This window comes from Excalfactoria chinensis, chromosome 4 (genome assembly GCF_039878825.1).
Source record: "Excalfactoria chinensis isolate bCotChi1 chromosome 4, bCotChi1.hap2, whole genome shotgun sequence".
Taxonomy (NCBI): Eukaryota; Metazoa; Chordata; class Aves; order Galliformes; family Phasianidae; genus Excalfactoria; species Excalfactoria chinensis.
In genome coordinates, this window is record NC_092828.1 from 86,303,771 (window position 1) to 86,329,286 (window position 25,516).

General features: G+C 43.6%; 1 protein-coding gene and 1 long non-coding RNA gene across 5 annotated transcripts in view; both read left to right on the plus strand.

The window, feature by feature from the left end:
• Positions 1–10,364, plus strand: part of LOC140252191 (uncharacterized) — a 98,810-nt gene extending 88,446 nt beyond the window's left edge. For 2 of the 3 annotated variants that reach the window (XR_011903564.1, XR_011903563.1), the window contains exon 6: positions 1,726–1,861. Coding sequence is in view for 1 of the 3 variants with exons in the window: in XM_072336561.1 (XP_072192662.1) it covers positions 1,652–1,840; positions 7,185–7,304; positions 10,153–10,345 (502 nt within the window). In the remaining 2 variants the exon portion in view is untranslated. Of the gene's footprint in view, positions 1–1,651; positions 1,862–7,184; positions 7,305–10,152 lie in introns of those variants that run through there. The other variant, XM_072336561.1, reaches the window with a different exon arrangement.
• A 3,200-nt stretch (positions 10,365–13,564) lies between these two features.
• On the plus strand, positions 13,565–18,457 carry LOC140250894 (uncharacterized). 2 transcript variants are annotated; one of them, XR_011903319.1, is made up of 3 exons: positions 13,565–13,656; positions 16,271–16,390; positions 18,310–18,457. It is a non-coding gene; the product is annotated as an uncharacterized lncRNA (long non-coding RNA). The 2 variants fall into 2 exon arrangements; XR_011903320.1 differs by having other exon boundaries at positions 13,605–13,695.
• The last annotated feature ends 7,059 nt before the right edge of the window (positions 18,458–25,516 follow it).

Consider the following 25,516-nt stretch of genomic DNA (forward strand, 5'->3'; position numbering starts at 1 on the left):
CCAAGTACAGCCTAAGCGTCGCACCTCTAAAAGCCGCCATCCTCTTCTGCACCCCAAGTACAGCCTATGCATAGCGCCCCCCAAGTACAGCCTATGCATCTCGCCCCCCAATTACAGCCTATGCATCGCGCCCTGCAATTACAGCCTATGCATCGAGCCCCCCCCCAAGTACAGCCTATACGTCGCGCCCCCTAATTGCTGCCACCCTCTTCTTCCCACCAAGTACAGCCTAAGCGTTGAGACCCCTAAGTGCTGCCATCCTCTTCTGCCCCCCAAGTACAGCCTAAGCGTTGAGACCCCTAAGTGCCACCATCCTCTTCTTCCCACCAAGTACAGCCTAAGCGTTGAGACCCCTAAGTGCAGCCATCCTCTTCTGCCCCCCAAGTACAGCCTAAGCGTCGCACCTCTAAAAGCCGCCATCCTCTTCTGCCCCCCAAGTACAGCCTAAGCGTCGCACCTCTAAAAGCCGCCATCCTCTTCTGCCCCCCAAGTACAGCCTAAGCGTTGCACCTCTATAAGCCGCCATCCTCTTCTGCCCCCCAAGTACAGCCTATGCCTTGAGACCCCTAAGTGCTGCCATTCTCTTCTGCCCCCCAAGTACAGCCTATGCATCGTGCCCCCCAAGTACAGCCTATGCATTGCGCCCCCCAAGTACAGCCTAAGCATCGCGCCCCGCAATTACAGCCTATGCATCGAGCCCCCAAGTACAGCCTAAGCATCGCGCCCCCTAATTGCTGCCATCCTATTCTGCCCCCCAAGTACAGCCTATGCGTTGAGACCCCTAATTGCTGCCATCCTCTTCTTCCCTCCAAGTACAGCCTAATTGTTGAGACCCCTAAGTGCTGCCATCCTCTTCTGCCCCCCAAGTACAGCCTATGCATTGAGACCCCTAAGTGCTGCCATTCTCTTCAGTCCCCCAAGTACAGCCTATGCATTGCGCCCCCCAAGTACAGCCTAAGCGTTGAGACCCCTAAGTGCCGCCTTCCTCTTCTGCTGCCCAAGTCCAGCCATCGTATTCTGCCCCCCAAGTTCGTTTCTTTTCCCCCGTGGCTCCATTCAGTTCTTCAGTGCTGTTGCTCCTCCGTTGCAGATCTGCGTTGTGTCCACCAGGCGGCGCTGTTGTCGCTCCCATTGCTGTTAATAGGGCTGCAAAGCAAAGGGAGATTCAGATTGCTGCTGTGAATGTCCTATATGGTCTCTATAAGGTTCATTGAGGCTTATGGAGTCTTATGGGATCCTATGGGGCCTATGTGGGGTATCTATGGGGTCTAATGTGGGCGTATGGGGTCTTATGATATCATTTGGGGCTTCTATGGGCTCTCTATGGGGTTTAATGGGGCCCTATAGGGTCTTAGGGGATCCTATGGGGCCTATATTAGGTCTCTATGGTGCTTAATGAGGACCTATGGGGTCTAACGGGGTCATATGGGGCATCTATGGGCTTTAATGAGGACCTCTGGGGTCTAAGGGGGTCCTATGGGGTTTATTGGGGATCCGTATGGGGGGTACATAGAGACTATGGGAATTGATGGGGTCCGTAAGGGGTGTAATGGGTAGTTATGGGGTATTAATGGGGTTTGATGTGTGTATATCTGTGTGTATATATATATATCCCTTATACCCCATATCCATCCTGTTGTTCCTATTGCAGTGCTGATGCCTTTATTAATCCTCCCTGCTTTCCATCCTCACATGCTGCACGTTGGATTCCTCCACTGAGTCCAGATTGTTGCCGCTCCGCATCCGTGTGTGTCAGCTCAGCATCTGTGTGCACAATGAAACACCAGTCACCGATTGGCTGCAGGATCATCTTATTGCCTGCAGGACCCCATTGTGTGCGGTAGGATCATCCCGTGCCTGAAGGACCCCATTGTGTGCGGTAGGATCATCTATCTCCATCATCATCACCTCCATCGTAATAATAATGGCCAATTGCTAATTAATAATGCTCCGTCAAATACTAATTCCGCTTTAGAGCTAGTAAAGTTCCAGTGCTAATAATAAGACTCCATTGCCAATAAATAAGAGTCCATTCCCAATAAATAAGACTCCATTGCTAATTAGTATCCATTGCCAATAAATTAAACTCCATTGCTAATAAGTAAGTCTATTTCCAATAAATAAGACTCCACTGCCAATAAATAAGACTCCATTGCAAATGAAGACTATATTGCTAATAAATAAGACTCCAATTCTAATAAATAAGACTCCATTGCTAATTAATAAGACTCCATTGCCAACAATTTAGACTCCTTTGACAACAATTAAGACTCCATTCCTTATTAGACTCCGCTGCCAATAAATAAGACTGCATTGCTTATAATTAAGACTGCGTTGCTGATAAATAAGAGTTCATTGCTAATATGTAAGTCTGCATTGCAAATAAATAAGATTCCATTCCTAATAAGACTCCATTGTTAATAATTAAGACTCATTTGCTAATAAATTAAGACCCTATTGCCAATAAATAAGACTCCACTGCTAATAAATGAGACTCCACTGCTAATAAATAAGACTCCATTGCCAATAAATAGACTCCATTGCCAATAAATAATGCTCCATTGCCAATAATAATACTATATTGCCAATGAAAAAGACTACATTGTGAATAATTAAGACACCATTCCCAATAATTAAGACCCTATTACCAATTAATAAGACTCCATTGCCAATAAATAAGACTCCTTTGGTAATAAATAAGACTCCATTGCTATGTGCGTATATATTTGTGCGTATATATCTGTGTGCATGTATATATGTGTGTGTGTATATATGTGTGTGTGTATATATGTGTGTGTGTATATATGTGTGTGTGTATATATGTGTGTGTGTATATCTGTGTGTGTATATCTGTGTGTGTATATCTGTGTGTGTATATCTGTGTGTCTATATCTCTATGTGTGTATATCTCTATGTGTGTATATCTCTATGTGTGTATATCTGTGTGTGTGTTTATATATGTGTGCGTTTATATCTGTGTGTGTATATGTCTGTTTGTATATGTCTGTGTGTGTATATATCTGTGTGTGTATATCTGTGTTTGTATATCTGTGCCTGTATATATCTGTGCCTGTATATATCTGTGCCTATATATCAGTTTGTGTATATCTCTGTGTGTGTATATCTCTGTGTGTGTATATCTCTGTGTGTGTATATCTGCGTGTGTGTATATCTGCGTGTGTATATCTGTGTGTGTGTATATCTGTGTGTGTATATCTCTATGTGTGTATATCTGTGTGTGTTTATATCTGTGTGTGTATATATTCGTTTGTATATATCTGTGTGTGTATATCTGTGTGTATATATCTGTGTGTATATATCTGCGTGTATATATCTGCGTGTGTATATCTGCGTGTGTATATCTGTGTGTGTATATCTGTGTCCAGGTGTGGAGCCCTCAGTACAAAAAAGATATGGAGATTTTGGAAAGGGTCCAGAGGAGGGCCACGAAGATGATCAGGGGGCTGGAGCACCTCCCCTATGAGGACAGGCTGAGGGAGTTGGGTTTGTTCAGCCTGGAGAAGAGAAGGTTGCGGGGTGACCTCATTGCAGCCTTTCAATACCTGAAGGGAACTTACTCCCAGGAGGGGAGCAAACTCTTCGAAAGGGCTGATAATAGCAGGACTAGGGGAAATGGTTTTAAGTTAAAAGAGGGAAGATTTAGGTTGGATGTTAGGGGGAAGTTCTTTACTAGGAGAGTGGTTAGGTCCTGGAACAGGCTGCCCAGGGAGGTTGTGGATGCCCCGTCCTTGGAGGTGTTCAAGACCAGGTTGGACGGGGCTCTGGGCAACCTGATCTAGTAAAGATGTATGTTTGGTGGCCCTGCTAGGCAGGGGGGTTGGAACTACATGATCCTTGAGGTCCCTTCCAACCCGGGTCATTCTGTGATTCTGTGATTCTGTGATCTGTTTGTATATATCTTTTTGTATATATGTGTTTGTATATATCTGTGAGTGTTTATATCTGTGTGTATATATCTGCGTGCGTATATATCTGCGTGCGTATATATCTGCGTGCGTATATATCTGCGTGTGTATATCTGCGTGTGTATATCTGCGTGTGTATATCTGCGTGTGTATATCTGCGTGTGTGTATATCCGTGTGTGTATATCCGTGTGTGTATATCCGTGTGTGTATATATCTGTGTGCGTATATATCTGTGTGTGTGTATATCTGTTTGTATATATTATTGTGTGTATATGTCTGTGTTTGTATATGTCTGTGTGTGTATATATCTGTGTGTGTATATCTGTGTTTGTATATCTGTGTGTGTGTATATCTGTGCCTGTATATATCTGTGCCTGTATATATCTGTGTGTATATATCTGTGTGTATATATCTGTGTGTATATATCTGTGTGTATATATCTGTGTGTATATATCTGTGTGTATATATCTGTGTTTGTGTATATCTGTGTGCGCGTATATCTCTGTGTGTGTATATCTGTGTGTGTATATCTGTGTGTGTGTATATCTGTGTGTGTGTATATCTGTGTGTGTGTATATCTGTGTGTGTATCTCTGTGTGTGTATCTCTGTGTGTGTATATCTCTGTGTGTGTATATCTCTGTGTGTGTATATATCTGTGTGTGTATATATCTGTGTGTGTGTATATCTGTGTGCGTGTATATCTGTTTGTATATGTTATTGTGTGTATATGTCTGTGTTTGTATATGTCTGTGTGTGTATATATCTGTGTGTGTATATCTGTATTTGTATATCTGTGTGTGTGTGTATATCTGTGTGTGTGTATATCTGTGTGTGTGTATATCTGTGCCTGTATATATCTGTGCTTGTATATATCTGTGTGTGTATATCTGTGTGTGTGTATCTCTCTGTGTGTGTATATATCTGTGTGTGTATATCTGTGTGTGTATCTGTGTGTGTGTATAATAATACACCCCTCACACCGCATACTCACCGTGTTGTTCCTCTTGCAGTGCTGAAGCCTTTATTAATCCGCCCTGTACGTTGGATTCCTCCACTGAGTCCAGATTGTTGTCGCTCCGCATCCATGTGTGTCAGCTCAGCATCTGTGTGCACAATGAAACACCAGTCACCGATTGGCTGCAGGATCATCTTATTGCCTGCAGGACCCCATTGTGTGCGGTAGGATCATCCCGTGCCTGAAGGACCCCATTGTGTGCGGTAGGATCATCTATCTCCATCATCATCACCTCCATCGTAATAATAATGGCCAATTGCTAATTAATAATGCTCCGTCAAATACTAATTCCGCTTTAGAGCTAGTAAAGCTCCAGTGTTAATAATAAGACTCCATTGCCAATAAATAAGAGTCCATTCCCAATAAATAAGACTCTATTGCTAATTAGTATCCATTGCCAATAAATTAAACTCCATTGCTAATAAGTAAGAGTCTATTTCCAATAAATAAGACTCCACTGCCAATAAATAAGACTCCATTGCAAAGGAAGACTATATTGCTAATAAATAAGACTCCAATTCTAATAAATAAGACTCCATTGCTAATAAATAAGACTGCATTGACAAGAATTAAGATTCACTTCCTAATAAATAAGTCTCCATTGGTAATAATGAGATTCCATTGTGAATAAGTAAGGCTCCACTGCAAATTAATGAATCTCCATTGCCAATAAATAGAACTCCAAGGCCAATAAATAAGACTCCATTGCTAATTAATAAGACTCCTTTGCCAATAAATAAGACTCCATTGCTAATAAATAGACTCCATTGCCAATAAATAATGCTCCATTGCCAATAATAATACTATATTGCCAATGAAAAAGACTACATTGTGAATAATTAAGACACCATTCCCAATAATTAAGACCCTATTGACAATTAATAAGACTCCATTGCTAATTAGACTCCATTGCTAATAAATAAGAATCCATTGCATATAAATAAGTCTCCACTGCCAATGAATAAGACTCCATTGCTAATAAAGAAGTATCCATTGCCTATAAATGAGACTCAATTACCAGTAAATAAGAGTCCATTGTTAATAAATAAGATTCCATTGCCAATAATTAATACTATATTGCTAATAAATAATACTCCATTGCTAATTATACTCCTTTGTTACTAAGATTCCATTGCTAATTAATAATGCTGCGTAGCTAATAATAATACTCCACTGCCCTTAAATATAACTCCATATTCAATAAATAAGACTCCATATCCAGTAAATAAGACAACATTTCTAATAAATAAGACTCCATAGTTCATAAATAAGACTCCTTTGCTAATTAGAATCCATTGCCAATAAATAACACTTCACTGCTAATAAATAAGACTCCACTGCCAATGTCCGAGACTCCACTGCTAATACGTAAGACTCCATAGCCAATAAATAAGACTCCATAGCCAATAAATAAGACTCCATTGCCAATAAATAAGACTCCATTGCCAATAAATAAGACTCCATAGCCAATAAATAAGACTCCATAGCCAATAAATGAAACTCCATAGCCAATAAATGAAACTCCACTGCCAATAATAAAGACTCCATTGCTAATTAGACTCTACTGTCAATAAATAAGACTCCATTGCTAATAATAATACTATATTGCCAATTAATAAGACTCCATTGATAATAAATAACATTCCATTCCTAATAATTAAGACACCATTGCCAATAATTAAGACTCCATTGCCAATTAATCGGACCCCATTGATAATACATAAGACTCCATTTCTAATAAATAAGACTCCATTGCCAATAAATAAGACTCTACTGCCAGTAACTAAGACTCCATTGACAATAAATAAAAGTCTGTTGCTAATTAATAAGACACCATTGCTAATAACTAAGTCTCCATTGCCAATAAGTAAGACTCCATTGACAATAAATAAGACTCCATTGCTAATTAGACTCCACTGCCAATTAATAAGACTCAATTGCTAATTTGCCTGCATTGGTAATAAATAAGACTCCATTGCCAATAAATAAGAATCTATTGCCATTAAATAAGACTCCATTGCCAATAAATAAGACTCCATTGCCAATAAATAAGACTCCATTGCTAATTAGATTCCATTGCTAATAATGCAGACTCCATTGCCAATCAATCAGCCTCCATCCATGTTACTCACTCAGTGCCTGCTTGTGTTCCCAGCCCTATTCCTGCAGGTAACAGCATTGTTCACAGTGTGGTACCTGCAGATGTGGGCAGCGCCTTCATTGCCGTGTCGTGTCCAACAGGTGCCAGCAGAGCCCCGAGAGATGCGCGGCTCCCGATGAGAACAGCGAGGAACAGAAACCTGCATTGCCTGGAACGCCTCGGAACTCAACTTTGCTGAGCAGGAATTGCCTGCCCTGCAGGTAAGAGCAGCACACACTGACTGTGTTGGATCTGTTCCTTAGTGGGACTTGAGCTCATGAGCCAGAGCTCATTGCTGCACTGCAGTGCTGAATGCTGAGTGCAGTGCCCTTCTTGCTGCCCCCAATGGCAGCCATTGCCTTCTGCCCCCCAACTACAGCCTATGCATTGCGCCCCCCAAGTACAGCCGAAGCGTTGCACCCCCTAAGTGCCACCTTCCTCTTCTGCTGCCCAAGTCCAGCCATCCTCTTCTGCCCCCCAAGTACAGCCTAAGCGTCGCACCTCTAAAAGCCGCCATCCTCTTCTACCCCCCAAGTACAGCCTATGCATTGAGCCCCCCAGTTACAGCCTATGCATCGTGCCCCGCAATTACAGCCTATGCATCGAGCCCCCCAAGTACAGCCTATACGTCGCGCCCCCTAATTGCTGCCATCCTCTTCTTCCCCCAAAGTACAGCCTAAGCGTTGAGACCCCTAATTGTTGCCATCCTCTTCTGCCCCCCAAGTACAGCCTAAGCGTTGAGACCCCTAAGTGCAGCCATCCTCTTCTGCCCCCCAAGTACAGCCTAAGCGTCGCACCTCTAAAAGCCGCCATCCTCTTCTGCCCCCCAAGTACAGCCTAAGCTTCGCACCTCTATAAGCCGCCATCCTCTTCTGCCCCCCAAGTACAGCCTATGCGTTGAGACCTCTAAGTGCTGCCATTCTCTTCTGCCCCCCAAGTACAGCCTATGCATCGAGCCCCCCAAGTACAGCCTAACCATCGCGCCCCATAATTGCTGCCATCCTCTTCTGCCTTCCAAGTACAGCCTATGCATCGAGCCCCCCAAGTGCAGCCTATGTATCGCACCCCCCAAGTACAGCCTATGCATTGAGACCCCTAAGTGCTGCCATTCTCTTCTGCCCCCCAATTACAGCCTATGCATCGAGCCCCCCAAGTACAGCCTATGCATCGCGCCCCCTAATTGCTGCCATCCTCTTCTTCCCCCCAAGTACAGCCTAAGCGTTGAGACCCCTAAGCGCTGCCATCCTCTTCTGCCCCCCAAGTACAGCCTATGCGTCGCACCTCTAAAAGCCGCCATCCTCTTTTGCCCCCCAAGTACAGCCTAAGCATTGCGCCCCCCAAGTGCCACCATCCTCTTCTGCCCCCCAAGTACAGCCTAAGCGTTGAGACCCCTAAGTGCAGCCATCCTCTTCTGCCCCCCAAGTACAGCCTAAGCGTCGCACCTCTAAAAGCCGCCATCCTCTTCTGCACCCCAAGTACAGCCTATGCATAGCGCCCCCCAAGTACAGCCTATGCATCTCGCCCCCCAATTACAGCCTATGCATCGCGCCCTGCAATTACAGCCTATGCATCGAGCCCCCCCCCAAGTACAGCCTATACGTCGCGCCCCCTAATTGCTGCCACCCTCTTCTTCCCACCAAGTACAGCCTAAGCGTTGAGACCCCTAAGTGCTGCCATCCTCTTCTGCCCCCCAAGTACAGCCTAAGCGTTGAGACCCCTAAGTGCCACCATCCTCTTCTTCCCACCAAGTACAGCCTAAGCGTTGAGACCCCTAAGTGCAGCCATCCTCTTCTGCCCCCCAAGTACAGCCTAAGCGTCGCACCTCTAAAAGCCGCCATCCTCTTCTGCCCCCCAAGTACAGCCTAAGCGTCGCACCTCTAAAAGCCGCCATCCTCTTCTGCCCCCCAAGTACAGCCTAAGCGTTGCACCTCTATAAGCCGCCATCCTCTTCTGCCCCCCAAGTACAGCCTATGCCTTGAGACCCCTAAGTGCTGCCATTCTCTTCTGCCCCCCAAGTACAGCCTATGCATCGTGCCCCCCAAGTACAGCCTATGCATTGCGCCCCCCAAGTACAGCCTAAGCATCGCGCCCCGCAATTACAGCCTATGCATCGAGCCCCCAAGTACAGCCTAAGCATCGCGCCCCCTAATTGCTGCCATCCTATTCTGCCCCCCAAGTACAGCCTATGCGTTGAGACCCCTAATTGCTGCCATCCTCTTCTTCCCTCCAAGTACAGCCTAATTGTTGAGACCCCTAAGTGCTGCCATCCTCTTCTGCCCCCCAAGTACAGCCTATGCATTGAGACCCCTAAGTGCTGCCATTCTCTTCAGTCCCCCAAGTACAGCCTATGCATTGCGCCCCCCAAGTACAGCCTAAGCGTTGAGACCCCTAAGTGCCGCCTTCCTCTTCTGCTGCCCAAGTCCAGCCATCGTATTCTGCCCCCCAAGTTCGTTTCTTTTCCCCCGTGGCTCCATTCAGTTCTTCAGTGCTGTTGCTCCTCCGTTGCAGATCTGCGTTGTGTCCACCAGGCGGCGCTGTTGTCGCTCCCATTGCTGTTAATAGGGCTGCAAAGCAAAGGGAGATTCAGATTGCTGCTGTGAATGTCCTATATGGTCTCTATAAGGTTCATTGAGGCTTATGGAGTCTTATGGGATCCTATGGGGCCTATGTGGGGTATCTATGGGGTCTAATGTGGGCGTATGGGGTCTTATGATATCATTTGGGGCTTCTATGGGCTCTCTATGGGGTTTAATGGGGCCCTATAGGGTCTTAGGGGATCCTATGGGGCCTATATTAGGTCTCTATGGTGCTTAATGAGGACCTATGGGGTCTAACGGGGTCATATGGGGCATCTATGGGCTTTAATGAGGACCTCTGGGGTCTAAGGGGGTCCTATGGGGTTTATTGGGGATCCGTATGGGGGGTACATAGAGACTATGGGAATTGATGGGGTCCGTAAGGGGTGTAATGGGTAGTTATGGGGTATTAATGGGGTTTGATGTGTGTATATCTGTGTGTATATATATATATCCCTTATACCCCATATCCATCCTGTTGTTCCTATTGCAGTGCTGATGCCTTTATTAATCCTCCCTGCTTTCCATCCTCACATGCTGCACGTTGGATTCCTCCACTGAGTCCAGATTGTTGCCGCTCCGCATCCGTGTGTGTCAGCTCAGCATCTGTGTGCACAATGAAACACCAGTCACCGATTGGCTGCAGGATCATCTTATTGCCTGCAGGACCCCATTGTGTGCGGTAGGATCATCCCGTGCCTGAAGGACCCCATTGTGTGCGGTAGGATCATCTATCTCCATCATCATCACCTCCATCGTAATAATAATGGCCAATTGCTAATTAATAATGCTCCGTCAAATACTAATTCCGCTTTAGAGCTAGTAAAGTTCCAGTGCTAATAATAAGACTCCATTGCCAATAAATAAGAGTCCATTCCCAATAAATAAGACTCCATTGCTAATTAGTATCCATTGCCAATAAATTAAACTCCATTGCTAATAAGTAAGAGTCTATTTCCAATAAATAAGACTCCACTGCCAATAAATAAGACTCCATTGCAAATGAAGACTATATTGCTAATAAATAAGACTCCAATTCTAATAAATAAGACTCCATTGCTAATTAATAAGACTCCATTGCCAACAATTTAGACTCCTTTGACAACAATTAAGACTCCATTCCTTATTAGACTCCGCTGCCAATAAATAAGACTGCATTGCTTATAATTAAGACTGCGTTGCTGATAAATAAGAGTTCATTGCTAATATGTAAGTCTGCATTGCAAATAAATAAGATTCCATTCCTAATAAGACTCCATTGTTAATAATTAAGACTCATTTGCTAATAAATTAAGACCCTATTGCCAATAAATAAGACTCCACTGCTAATAAATGAGACTCCACTGCTAATAAATAAGACTCCATTGCCAATAAATAGACTCCATTGCCAATAAATAATGCTCCATTGCCAATAATAATACTATATTGCCAATGAAAAAGACTACATTGTGAATAATTAAGACACCATTCCCAATAATTAAGACCCTATTACCAATTAATAAGACTCCATTGCCAATAAATAAGACTCCTTTGGTAATAAATAAGACTCCATTGCTATGTGCGTATATATTTGTGCGTATATATCTGTGTGCATGTATATATGTGTGTGTGTATATATGTGTGTGTGTATATATGTGTGTGTGTATATATGTGTGTGTGTATATATGTGTGTGTGTATATCTGTGTGTGTATATCTGTGTGTGTATATCTGTGTGTGTATATCTGTGTGTCTATATCTCTATGTGTGTATATCTCTATGTGTGTATATCTCTATGTGTGTATATCTGTGTGTGTGTTTATATCTGTGTGCGTTTATATCTGTGTGTGTATATGTCTGTTTGTATATGTCTGTGTGTGTATATATCTGTGTGTGTATATCTGTGTTTGTATATCTGTGCCTGTATATATCTGTGCCTGTATATATCTGTGCCTATATATCAGTTTGTGTATATCTCTGTGTGTGTATATCTCTGTGTGTGTATATCTCTGTGTGTGTATATCTCTGTGTGTGTATATCTGCGTGTGTGTATATCTGCGTGTGTATATCTGTGTGTGTGTATATCTGTGTGTGTATATCTCTATGTGTGTATATCTGTGTGTGTTTATATCTGTGTGTGTATATATTCGTTTGTATATATCTGTGTGTGTATATCTGTGTGTATATATCTGTGTGTATATATCTGCGTGTATATATCTGCGTGTGTATATCTGCGTGTGTATATCTGTGTGTGTATATCTGTGTCCAGGTGTGGAGCCCTCAGTACAAAAAAGATATGGAGATTTTGGAAAGGGTCCAGAGGAGGGCCACGAAGATGATCAGGGGGCTGGAGCACCTCCCCTATGAGGACAGGCTGAGGGAGTTGGGTTTGTTCAGCCTGGAGAAGAGAAGGTTGCGGGGTGACCTCATTGCAGCCTTTCAATACCTGAAGGGAACTTACTCCCAGGAGGGGAGCAAACTCTTCGAAAGGGCTGATAATAGCAGGACTAGGGGAAATGGTTTTAAGTTAAAAGAGGGAAGATTTAGGTTGGATGTTAGGGGGAAGTTCTTTACTAGGAGAGTGGTTAGGTCCTGGAACAGGCTGCCCAGGGAGGTTGTGGATGCCCCGTCCTTGGAGGTGTTCAAGACCAGGTTGGACGGGGCTCTGGGCAACCTGATCTAGTAAAGATGTATGTTTGGTGGCCCTGCTAGGCAGGGGGGTTGGAACTACATGATCCTTGAGGTCCCTTCCAACCCGGGTCATTCTGTGATTCTGTGATTCTGTGATCTGTTTGTATATATCTTTTTGTATATATGTGTTTGTATATATCTGTGAGTGTTTATATCTGTGTGTATATATCTGCGTGCGTATATATCTGCGTGCGTATATATCTGCGTGCGTATATATCTGCGTGTGTATATCTGCGTGTGTATATCTGCGTGTGTATATCTGCGTGTGTATATCTGCGTGTGTGTATATCCGTGTGTGTATATCCGTGTGTGTATATCCGTGTGTGTATATATCTGTGTGCGTATATATCTGTGTGTGTGTATATCTGTTTGTATATATTATTGTGTGTATATGTCTGTGTTTGTATATGTCTGTGTGTGTATATATCTGTGTGTGTATATCTGTGTTTGTATATCTGTGTGTGTGTATATCTGTGCCTGTATATATCTGTGCCTGTATATATCTGTGTGTATATATCTGTGTGTATATATCTGTGTGTATATATCTGTGTGTATATATCTGTGTGTATATATCTGTGTGTATATATCTGTGTTTGTGTATATCTGTGTGCGCGTATATCTCTGTGTGTGTATATCTGTGTGTGTATATCTGTGTGTGTGTATATCTGTGTGTGTGTATATCTGTGTGTGTATCTCTGTGTGTGTATCTCTGTGTGTGTATCTCTGTGTGTGTATATCTCTGTGTGTGTATATCTCTGTGTGTGTATATCTCTGTGTGTGTATATATCTGTGTGTGTATATATCTGTGTGTGTGTATATCTGTGTGCGTGTATATCTGTTTGTATATGTTATTGTGTGTATATGTCTGTGTTTGTATATGTCTGTGTGTGTATATATCTGTGTGTGTATATCTGTATTTGTATATCTGTGTGTGTGTGTATATCTGTGTGTGTGTATATCTGTGTGTGTGTATATCTGTGCCTGTATATATCTGTGCTTGTATATATCTGTGTGTGTATATCTGTGTGTGTGTATATCTGTGTGTGTGTATCTCTCTGTGTGTGTATATATCTGTGTGTGTATATCTGTGTGTGTATCTGTGTGTGTGTATAATAATACACCCCTCACACCGCATACTCACCGTGTTGTTCCTCTTGCAGTGCTGAAGCCTTTATTAATCCGCCCTGTACGTTGGATTCCTCCACTGAGTCCAGATTGTTGTCGCTCCGCATCCATGTGTGTCAGCTCAGCATCTGTGTGCACAATGAAACACCAGTCACCGATTGGCTGCAGGATCATCTTATTGCCTGCAGGACCCCATTGTGTGCGGTAGGATCATCCCGTGCCTGAAGGACCCCATTGTGTGCGGTAGGATCATCTATCTCCATCATCATCACCTCCATCGTAATAATAATGGCCAATTGCTAATTAATAATGCTCCGTCAAATACTAATTCCGCTTTAGAGCTAGTAAAGCTCCAGTGTTAATAATAAGACTCCATTGCCAATAAATAAGAGTCCATTCCCAATAAATAAGACTCTATTGCTAATTAGTATCCATTGCCAATAAATTAAACTCCATTGCTAATAAGTAAGAGTCTATTTCCAATAAATAAGACTCCACTGCCAATAAATAAGACTCCATTGCAAAGGAAGACTATATTGCTAATAAATAAGACTCCAATTCTAATAAATAAGACTCCATTGCTAATAAATAAGACTCCATTGACAATAATTAAGATTCACTTCCTAATAAATAAGTCTCCAATGGTAATAATGAGATTCCATTGTGAATAAGTAAGGCTCCAGTGCCAATTAATGAGTCTCCATTGCCAAGAAATTGAACTCCATTGCCAATAAATAGAACTCCAAGGCCAATAAATAAGAATCCATTGCTAATTAATAAGACTCCATTGCCAACAATTAAGACTCCATTGCCAATAATAATACTATATTGCCAGTGAAAAAGACTCCATTGTGAATAATTAAGACACCATTCCCAATAATTAAGACCCTATGACCAATAAATAAGATTCCATTGCTAATTAAAAAAATACCATTGCAAATATCGAAGACTCCATTGCCAATAAATAACAATCCATTCCTAAAAAGACTCCATTCCTAATAATTAAGACACCATTGCCAATAAATAAGACACCATTGCCAATAAATAAGACTCCATTGCAAAGGAAGACTATATTGCTAATAAATAAGACTCCAATTCTAATAAATAAGACTCCATTGCTAATAACTAAGACTGCATTGACAAGAATTAAGATTCACTTCCTAATAAATAAGTCTCCATTGGTAATAATGAGATTCCATTGTGAATAAGTAAGGCTCCACTGCAAATTAATGAATCTCCATTGCCAATAAATAGAACTCCAAGGCCAATAAATAAGACTCCATTGCTAATTAATAAGACTCCTTTGCCAATAAATAAGACTCCATTGCTAATAAATAGACTCCATTGCCAATAAATAATGCTCCATTGCCAATAATAATACTATATTGCCAATGAAAAAGACTACATTGTGAATAATTAAGACACCATTCCCAATAATTAAGACCCTATTGACAATTAATAAGACTCCATTGCTAATTAGACTCCATTGCTAATAAATAAGAATCCATTGCATATAAATAAGTCTCCACTGCCAATGAATAAGACTCCATTGCTAATAAAGAAGTATCCATTGCCTATAAATGAGACTCAATTACCAGTAAATAAGAGTCCATTGTTAATAAATAAGATTCCATTGCCAATAATTAAGACTATATTGCTAATAAATAATACTCCATTGCTAATTATACTCCTTTGTTACTAAGATTCCATTGCTAATTAATAATGCTGCGTAGCTAATAATAAGACTCCACTGCCCATAAATATAACTCCATATTCAATAAATAAGACTCCATATCCAGTAAATAAGACAACATTTCTAATAAATAAGACTCCATAGTTCATAAATAAGACTCCTTTGCTAATTAGAATCCATTGCCAATAAATAACACTTCACTGCTAATAAATAAGACTCCACTGCCAATGTCCGAGACTCCACTGCTAATACGTAAGACTCCATAGCCAATAAATAAGACTCCATAGCCAATAAATAAGACTCCATTGCCAATAAATAAGACTCCATTGCCAATAAATAAGACTCCATAGCCAATAAATAAGACTCCATAGCCAATAAATGAAACTCCATAGCCAATAAATGAAACTCCACTGCCAATAATAAAGACTCCATTGCTAATTAGACTCTACTGTCAATAAATAAGACTCCATTGCTAATAATAATACTATATTGCCAATTAATAAGACTCCATTGATAATAAATAACATTCCATTCCTAATAATTAAGACACCATTGCCAATAATTAAGACTCCATTGCCAATTAATCGGACCCCATTGATAATACATAAGACTCCATTTCTAATAAATAAGACTCCATTGCCAATAAATAAGACTCTACTGCCAGTAACTAAGACTCCATTGACAATAAATAAAAGTCTGTTGCTAATTAATAAGACACCATTGCTAATAACTAAGTCTCCATTGCCAATAAGTAAGACTCCATTGACAATAAATAAGACTCCATTGCTAATTAGACTCCACTGCCAATTAATAAGACTCAATTGCTAATTTGCCTGCATTGGTAATAAATAAGACTCCATTGCCAATAAATAAGAATCTATTGCCATTAAATAAGACTCCATTGCCAATAAATAAGACTCCATTGCCAATAAATAAGACTCCATTGCTAATTAGATTCCATTGCTAATAATGCAGACTCCATTGCCAATCAATCAGCCTCCATCCATGTTACTCACTCAGTGCCTGCTTGTGTTCCCAGCCCTATTCCTGCAGGTAACAGCATTGTTCACAGTGTGGTACCTGCAGATGTGGGCAGCGCCTTCATTGCCGTGTCGTGTCCAACAGGTGCCAGCAGAGCCCCGAGAGATGCGCGGCTCCCGATGAGAACAGCGAGGAACAGAAACCTGCATTGCCTGGAACGCCTCGGAACTCAACTTTGCTGAGCGGGAATTGCCTGCCCTGCAGGTAAGAGCAGCACACACTGACTGTGTTGGATCTGTTCCTTAGAGGGACTTGAGCTCATGAGCCAGAGCTCATTGCTGCACTGCAGTGCTGAATGCTGAGTGCAGTGCCCTTCTTGCTGCCCCCAATGGCAGCCATTGCCTTCTGCCCCACAACTACAGACTATGCATTGTGCCCCCCAAGTACAGCCTAAGGATTGCACCCCCTAAGTGCCACCTTCCTCTTCTGCTGCCTAAGTCCAGCCATCCTCTTCTACCCCCAAGTACAGCCTATGCATCGCGCCCCCCAACTACAGCCTATGCATTGCGCCCCCCAAGTACAGCCTAAGCATTGCACCCCCTAAGTGCCACCTTCCTCCTCTGCTGCCCAAGTCCAGCCATCCTCTTCTGCCCCCCAAGTACAGCCTAAGCGTTGAGACCCCTAAGTGCAGCCATCCTCTTCTTCCCCCCAAGTACAGCCTATACGTTGCGCCCCCCAAGTGCCACCATCCTCTTCTGCCCCCCAAGTACAGCCTATACGTTGAGACCCCTAAGTGCTGCCATTCTCTTCTGCCCCCCAAGTACAGCCTATGCATCGCGCCCCCTAATTGCTGCCATCCTCTTCTTCCCCCCAAGTACAGCCTAAGCGTTGAGACCCCTAAGTGCTGCCATCCTCTTCTGCCCCCCAAGTACAGCCTAAGCGTCGCACCTCTAAAAGCCGCCATCCTCTTCTGCCCCCCAAGTACAGCCTAAGCGTCGCACCTCTAAAAGCCGCCATCCTCTTCTGCCCCCCAAGTACAGCCTAAGCGTTGAGACCCCTAAGTGCTGCCATTCTCTTCTGCCCCCCAAGTACAGCCTATGCATAGCGCCCCCCAAGTACAGCCTATGCATCGCGCCCCCCAAGTACAGCCTAAGCATCGCGCCCCGCAATTACAGCCTATGCATCACACCCCCCAAGTACAGCCTAAGCATCGCGCCCCCTAATTGCTGCCATCCTATTCTGCCCCCCAAGTACAGCCTATGCGTTGAGACCCCTAATTGCTGCCATCCTCTTCTTCCCTCCAAGTACAGCCTATGCATTGAGACCCCTAAGTGCCGCCATTCTCTTCTGCCCCCCAAGTACAGCCTATGCATCGAGCCCCCAAGTACAGCCTAAGCATCGCGCCCCCCAAGTCCAGCCTATATGTTGCGCCCCATAAGTGCCGCCATCACATTCTGCCCCCAGGTCCATCCATCATATTTTGCCCCCCAAGTTCGTTTCTGTTCCCCCGTGGTTCCATTCAGTTCTTTATTGCTGCTGTTGCTCCTCCATTGCAGTTCTGCGTTGTGTCCCCCAGGTTGTTGCTCCCATTGCTGTTAATAGGGCTGCAAAGCAAAGGGAGATTCAGATTGCTGCTGTCAATGTCCTATATGATACCTATAAGGTTTAATGGGGCTTACGGAGTCTTATGGAATCCTATGGGGCCTATGTGGGTTATCTATGGGGTCTAAAGTGGGCGTATGGGGTCTTATGATATCATTTGGGGCTTCTATGGGCTCTCTATGGGGTTTAATGGGGCCCTATAGGGTCTTAGGGGATCCTATGGGGCGTATATTAGGTCTCTATGGTGCTTAATGAGGACCTATGGGGTCTAACGGGGTCATATGGGGCATCTATGGGCTTTAATGAGGACCTCTGGGGTCTAAGGGGGTCCTATGGGGTTTATTGGGGATCCGTATGGGGGGTACATAGAGACTATGGGAATTGATGGGGTCCGTAAGGGGTGTAATGGGGAGTTATGGGGTATTAATGGGGTTTGATGTGTGTATATCTGTGTGTATATATATATATCCCTTATACCCCATATCCATCCTGTTGTTCCTATTGTAGTGCTGATGCCTTTATTAATCCTCCCTGCTTTTCATCCTCACATGCTGCACGTTGGATTCCTCCACTGAGTCCAGATTGTTGCCGCTCCGCATCCATGTGTGTCAGCTCAGCATCTGTGTGCACAATGAAACACCAGTCACCGATTGGCTGCAGGATCATCTTATTGCCTGCAGGACCCCATTGTGTGCAGTAGGATCATCCCGTGCCTGAAGGACCCCATTGTGTGCGGTAGGATCATCTATCTCCATCATCATCACCTCCATCGTAATAATAATGGCCAATTGCTAATTAATAATGCTCTGTCAAATACTAATTCCGCTTTAGAGCTAGTAAAGTTCCAGTGTAAATAATAAGACTCCATTGCTAATAAATAAGACTCTCCACTGCTAATAAATGAGACTCCACTGCTAATTAATAAGACTACATTGCCAATAAATAGACTCCATTGCCAATAAATAATGCTCCATTGCCAATAATAATACTATATTGCCAATGAAAAAGACTACATTGTGAATAATTAAGACACCATTCCCAATAATTAAGACCCTATTACCAATTAATAAGACTCCATTGCCAATAAATAAGACTCCTTTGGAAATAAATAAGACTCCATTGCTATGTACGTATATATTTGTGCGTATATATCTGTGTGCATGTATATATCTGTGTGTGTATATCTGTGTGCATGTATATATCTGTGTGTGTATATCTGTGTGTGTATATCTGTGTGTGTATATCTGTGTGTGTATATCTGTGTGCGTATATCCGTGTGTGCGTATATCCGTGTGTGCGTATATCCATGTGTGCGTATATCCGTGTGTGCGTATATCTGTGTGTGTGTATATCTGTGTGTGTGTATATCTGTGTGTGTGTATATCTGTGTGCGTGTGTATCTGTGTGTGTGTATATATCTGTGTGTGTATCTGTGCGTGTGTATCTGTGTGTGTGTGTATCTGTGTGCGTGTGTCTATAAATGGGGGTGTGTGTCTATAAATGTGGGGGTGTGTCGATAAATGTGGGGTTGTGTGTATTTGTGTGTGTGTATTTGTGTGTGTGTATCTGTGTGAGTATATATCTGTGTGTGTATATCTGTGTGTGTATATATGTGTGTATATCTGTGTGTGTGTATATCTGTGTGTGTGTATATCTGTGTGTTTATATCTGTGTGTTTATATCTGTGTGTGTATATCTGTGTGTGTATATCTCTGTGTGTATATATCTGTGTGTGTATATATCTGTGTGTGTATATATCTGGGTGTGTATATATCTGTGTGTATATATCTCTGTGTGTATATATCTCTGTGTGTATATATCTGTGTGTGTATATATCTGTGTGTGTATATATCTGTGTGTGTATATCTCTGTGTGTGTATATATCTCTGTGTGTATATCTGTGCGTGTATATCTGTGCGTGTATATATCTCTGTGCGTCTATATCTCTGTGCGTCTATATCTGTGTGCGTCTATATCTGTGTGCGTCTATATCTATGTGCATGTATATCTCTGTGTGTGTATATCTCTGTGTGTGTATATCTGTGTGTGTGTGTATATCTGTGTGTGTATATCTGTGTGTGTATATCTGTGTGTGTATATCTGTGTGTGTATATCTGTGTGTGTGTATATTTCTGTGTGTGTTTATATTTCTGTGTGTGTATATATTCGTTTGTATATATCTGTGTGTGTATATCTGTGTGTGTATATCTGTGTGTGTATATCTGTGTGTGTATATCTGTGTGTGTGTATATTTCTGTGTGTGTATATATTCGTTTGTATATATCTGTGTGTGTGTATTTGTGTGTATATTTCTGTGTGTGTATATCTGTGTGTGTGTATATCTTTTTGTATATATCTGTTTGTATATATCTGTGAGTGTTTATTTCTGTGTGTATATATCTGTGTGTGTATATCTGTTTGCGTATATATCTGTGTGCGTATATATCTGTGTGCGTATATATCTGCGTGCGTATATCTGTTTGTATATATCTTTTTGTATATATCTGTGTGCGTATATATCTGTGTGCGTATATATCTGTGTGCGTATATATCTGTGTGCGTATATATCTGTGTGCATATATATCTGTTTGTGTATATGTCTGTGTTTGTATATGTCTGTGTGTGTATATATCTGTGTGTGTATATCTGTGTTTGTATATCTGTGTTTGTGTGTATATCTCTGTGTGTATATCTGTGTGTGTGAATATCTGTGCCTGTATATATCTGTGCTTGTATATATCTGTGTGTATATATCTGTGTGTATATATCTGTGTGTATATATCTGTGTGTATATATCTGTTTGTGTATATATCTGTGTGTATATCTGTTTGTGTGTATATCTGTGCGCGTATATATCTGTGCGTGGATATATCTGTGCGTGGATATATCTGTGCGTGGATATATCTGTGCGTGGATATATCTGTGCGTGGATATATCTGTGCGCGTATATATCTGTGCGTGTATATATCTGTGTGCGTATATATCTGTGCGCGTATATATTTGTGCGCGTATATCTCTGTGCGTGTATATCTGTGTGTGTGTATATCTGTGTGTGTATATATCTGTGCGCGTATATATCTGTGCGCGTATATATCTGTGCGCGTATATATCTGTGTGTGTATATATCTGTGTGTGTATATATCTGTGTGTGTATATATCTGTGTGTGTATATATCTGTGTGTGTGTATAATAATACACCCCTCACACTGCATACTCACCCTGTTGTTCCTCTTGCAGTGCTGAAGCCCTTATTAATCCGCCCTGTACGTTGGATTCCTCCACTGAGTCCAGATTGTTGCCGCTCCGCATCCATGTGTGTCAGCTCAGCATCTGTGTGCACAATGAAACACCAGTCACCGATTGGCTGCAGGATCATCTTATTGCCTGCAGGACCCCATTGTGTGCGGTGGGATCATCCCGTGCCTGAAGGACCCCATTGTGTGCGGTAGGATCATCTATCTCCATCATCATCACCTCCATCGTAATAATAATGGCCAATTGCTCATTAATAATGCTCCATCAAATACTAATTCCGCTTTAGAGCTAGTAAAGTTCCAGTGTTAATAATAAGACTCCATTCCCAATAAATAAGACTCCATTGCTAATTAGTATCCATTGCCAGTAACTTAAACTCCATTGCTAATAAGTAAGAGTCTATTTCCAATAAATAAGACTCCACTGCCAATAAATAAGACTCCATTGCAAAGGAAGACTATATTGCTAATAAATAAGACTCCATTGCTAATTATACTCCTTTGTTACTACGATTCCATTGCTACTTAATAATGCTGCCTAGCTAATAATAAGACTCCACTGCCCATAAATATAACTCCATATTCAATAAATAAGACTCCATATCCAGTAAATAAGACAACATTTCTAATAAATAAGACTCCATAGCTCATAAATAAGACTCCTTTGCTAATTAGAATCCATTGCCAATAAATAACACTTCACTGCTAATAAATAAGACTCCACTGCCAATGTCCGAGACTCCATAGCCAATAAATAAGACTCCATAGCCAATAAATAAGACTCCATTGCCAATAAATAAGACTCCATTGCCAATAAATGAAACTCCACTGCCAATAATAAAGACTCCATTGCTAATTAGACTCTACTGTCAATAAATAAGACTCCATTGCTAATAATAATACTATATTGCCAATTAATAAGACTCCATTGATAATAAATAACATTCCATTCCTAATAATTAAGACACCATTGCCAATAATTAAGACTCCATTGCCAATTAATCGGACCCCATTGATAATACATAAGACTCCATTTCTAATAAATAAGACTCCACTGCCAATAAATAAGACTCTACTGCCAGTAACTAAGACTCCATTGACAATAAATAAAAGTCTGTTGCTAATTAATAAGACACCACTGCTAATAACTAAGACTCCATTGCCAATAAGTAAGACTCCATTGACAATAAATAAGACTCCATTGCTAATTAGACTCCACTGCCAATTAATAACACTCAATTTCTAATTTGCCTGCATTGCCAATAAATAAGAATCTATTGCCATTAAATAAGACGCCATTGCCAATCAATAAGACTCCATTGCCAATAAATAAGACTCCATTGCCAATAAATAAGACTCCATTGCCAATAAATAAGACTCCATTGCCAATAAATAAGACTCCATTGCTAATTAGATTCCATTGCTAATAATGCAGACTCCATTGCCAATCAATCAGCCTCCATCCATGTTACTCACTCAGTGCCTGCTTGTGTTCCCAGCCCTATTCCTGCAGGTAACAGCATTGTTCACAGTGTGGTACCTGCAGATGTGGGCAGCGCCTTCATTGCCGTGTCGTGTCCAACAGGTGCCAGCAGAGCCCCGAGAGATGCGCGGCTCCCGATGAGAACAGCGAGGAACAGAAACCTGCATTGCCTGGAACGCCTCGGAACTCAACTTTGCTGAGCGGGAATTGCCTGCCCTGCAGGTAAGAGCAGCACACACTGACTGTGTTGGATCTGTTCCTTAGTGGGACTTGAGCTCATGAGCCAGAGCTCATTGCTGCACTGCAGTGCTGAATGCTGAGTGCAGTGCCCTTCTTGCTGCCCCCAATGGCAGCCATTGCCTTCTGCCCCCCAACTACAGCCTATGCATTGCGCCCCCCAAGTACAGCCTAAGGATTGCACCCCCTAAGTGCCACCTTCCTCTTCTGCTGCCCAAGTCCATCCATCCTCTTCTGCCCCCCAAGTACAGCCTAAGCGTTGAGACCCCTAAGTGCAGCCATCCTCTTCTGCCCCCCAAGTACAGCCTAAGCGTCACACCTCTAAAAGCCGCCATCCTCTTCTGCCCCCCAAGTACAGCCTATACGTTGCGCCCCCCAAGTGCCACCATCCTCTTCTGCCCCCAAGTACAGCCTATGCGTTGAGACCCCTAAGTGCTGCCATTCTCTTCTGCCCCCCAAGTACAGCCTATGCATCAAGCCCCCCAAGTACAGCCTATGTATCGAGCCCCCCAAGTACAGCCTATGCATTGAGACCCCTAAGTGCTGCCATTCTCTTCTTCCCCCCAATTACAGCCTATGCATTGCGCCCCCCAAGTACAGCCTATGCATCAAGCCCCGAAAGTACAGCCTATGCATCGCACCCCCTAATTGCTGCCATCCTCATCTTCTTCCCAAGTACAGCCTAAGCGTCGCACCTCTAAAAGCCGCCATCCTCTTCTGCCCCCCAAGTACAGCCTAAGCGTCGCACCTCTAAAAGCCGCCATCCTCTTCTGCCCCCCAAGTACAGCCTATGCCTTGAGACCCCTAAGTGCTGCCATTCTCTTCTGCCCCCCAATTACAGCCTAAGCATCGCGCCCCGTAATTGCTGCCATCCTCTTCTGCCCCCCAAGTACAACCTATGCATCGAGCCCCCCAAGTACAGCCTATGTATCGAGCCCCCCAAGTACAGCCTATGCATTGAAACCCCTAAGTGCTGCCATTCTCTTCTGCCCCCCAATTACAGCCTATGCATTGCGCCCCCCAAGTACAGCCTATGCATCGAGCCCCCCAAGTACAGCCTATGCATCGCGCCCCCTAATTGCTGCCATCCTCTTCTTCCCCCCATGTATAGCCTAAGCGTTGAGACCCCTAAGTGCTGCCATCCTCTTCTGCCCCCCAAGTACAGCCTAAGCGTCGCACCTCTAAAAGCCGCCATCCTCTTCTGCCTTCCAAGTACAGCCTAAGCGTTGAGACCCCTAAGTGCTGCCATCCTCTTCTGCCCCCCAAGTACAGCCTAAGCGTCGCACCTCTAAAAGCCGCCATCCTCTTCTGCCCCCCAAGTACAGCCTAAGCGTTGAGACCCCTAAGTGCAGCCATCCTCTTCTGCCCCCCAAGTACAGCCTAAGCGTCGCACCTCTAAAAGCCGCCATCCTCTTCTGCCCCCCAAGTACGGCCTATGCATCGAGCCCCCCAAGTACAGCCTATGTATCGCACCGCCCAAGTACAGCCTATGCATTGAGACCCCTAAGTGCTGCCATTCTCTTCTGCCCCCCAATTACAGCCTATGCATTGAGCCACCCAAGTACAGCCTATGCATCGCGCCCCCTAATTGCTGCCATCCTCTTCTTCCCCCCAAGTACAGCCTAAGCGTTGAGACCCCTAAGCGCTGCCATCCTCTTCTGCCCCCCAAGTACAGCCTAAGCGTCGCACCTCTAAAAGCCGCCATCCTCTTCTGCCCCCCAAGTACAGCCTAAGCGCTGAGACCCCTAAGTGCAGTCATCCTCTTCTGCCCCCCAAGTACAGCCTAAGCGTCGCACCTCTAAAAGCCGCCATCCTCTTCTGCCCCCCAAGTACAGCCTATACGTTGAGACCCCTAAGTGCTGCCATTCTCTTCTGCCCCCCAAGTACAGCCTATGCATAGCACCCCCGAAGTACAGCCTATGCATCGCGCCCCCCAATTACAGCCTATGCATCGCGCCCCGCAATTACAGCCTATGCATCAAGCCCCCCAAGTACATCCTATACGTCGCGCCCCCTAATTGCTGCCACCCTCTTCTTCCCCCCAAGTACAGCCTAAGCGTTGAGGCCCCTAATTGCTGCCATCCTCTTCTTCCCCCCAAGTACAGCCTAAGCGTCGCGCCTCCCAAGTGCCACCATCCTCTTTTGCCCCCCAATTACAGCCTATGCGTTGAGACCCCTAAGTGCTGCCATTCTCTTCTGCCCCCCAAGTACAGCCTATGCATTGCGCCCCCCAAGTACAGCCTAAGCATCGCGCCCCGCAATTACAGCCTAAGCATCACACCCCCCAAGTACAGCCTAAGCATCGCGCCCCCTAATTGCTGCCATCCTATTCTGCCCCCCAAGTACAGCCTATGCGTTGAGACCCCTAAGTGCTGCCATCCTCTTCTGCCCCCTAAGTACAGCCTATGCATTGCGCCCCCCAAGTACAGCCTATGCATCGAGCCCCCAAGTACAGCCTAAGCATCGCGCCCCCCAAGTCCAGCCTATATTTTGCACCCCATAAGTGCCGCCATCACATTCTGCCCCCAGGTCCATCCATCATATTCTGCCCCTCAAGTTCGTTTCTGTTCCCCCGTGGTTCCATTCAGTTCTTTATTGCTGCTGTTGCTCCTCCATTGCAGTTCTGCGTTGTGTCCCCCAGGTTGTTGCTCCCATTGCTGTTAATAGGGCTGCAAAGCAAAGGGAGATTCAGATTGCTGCTGTCAATGTCCTATATGATACCTATAAGGTTTAATGGGGCTTACGGAGTCTTATGGAATCCTATGGGGCCTATGTGGGTTATCTATGGGGTCTAATGTGGGCGTATGGGGTCTT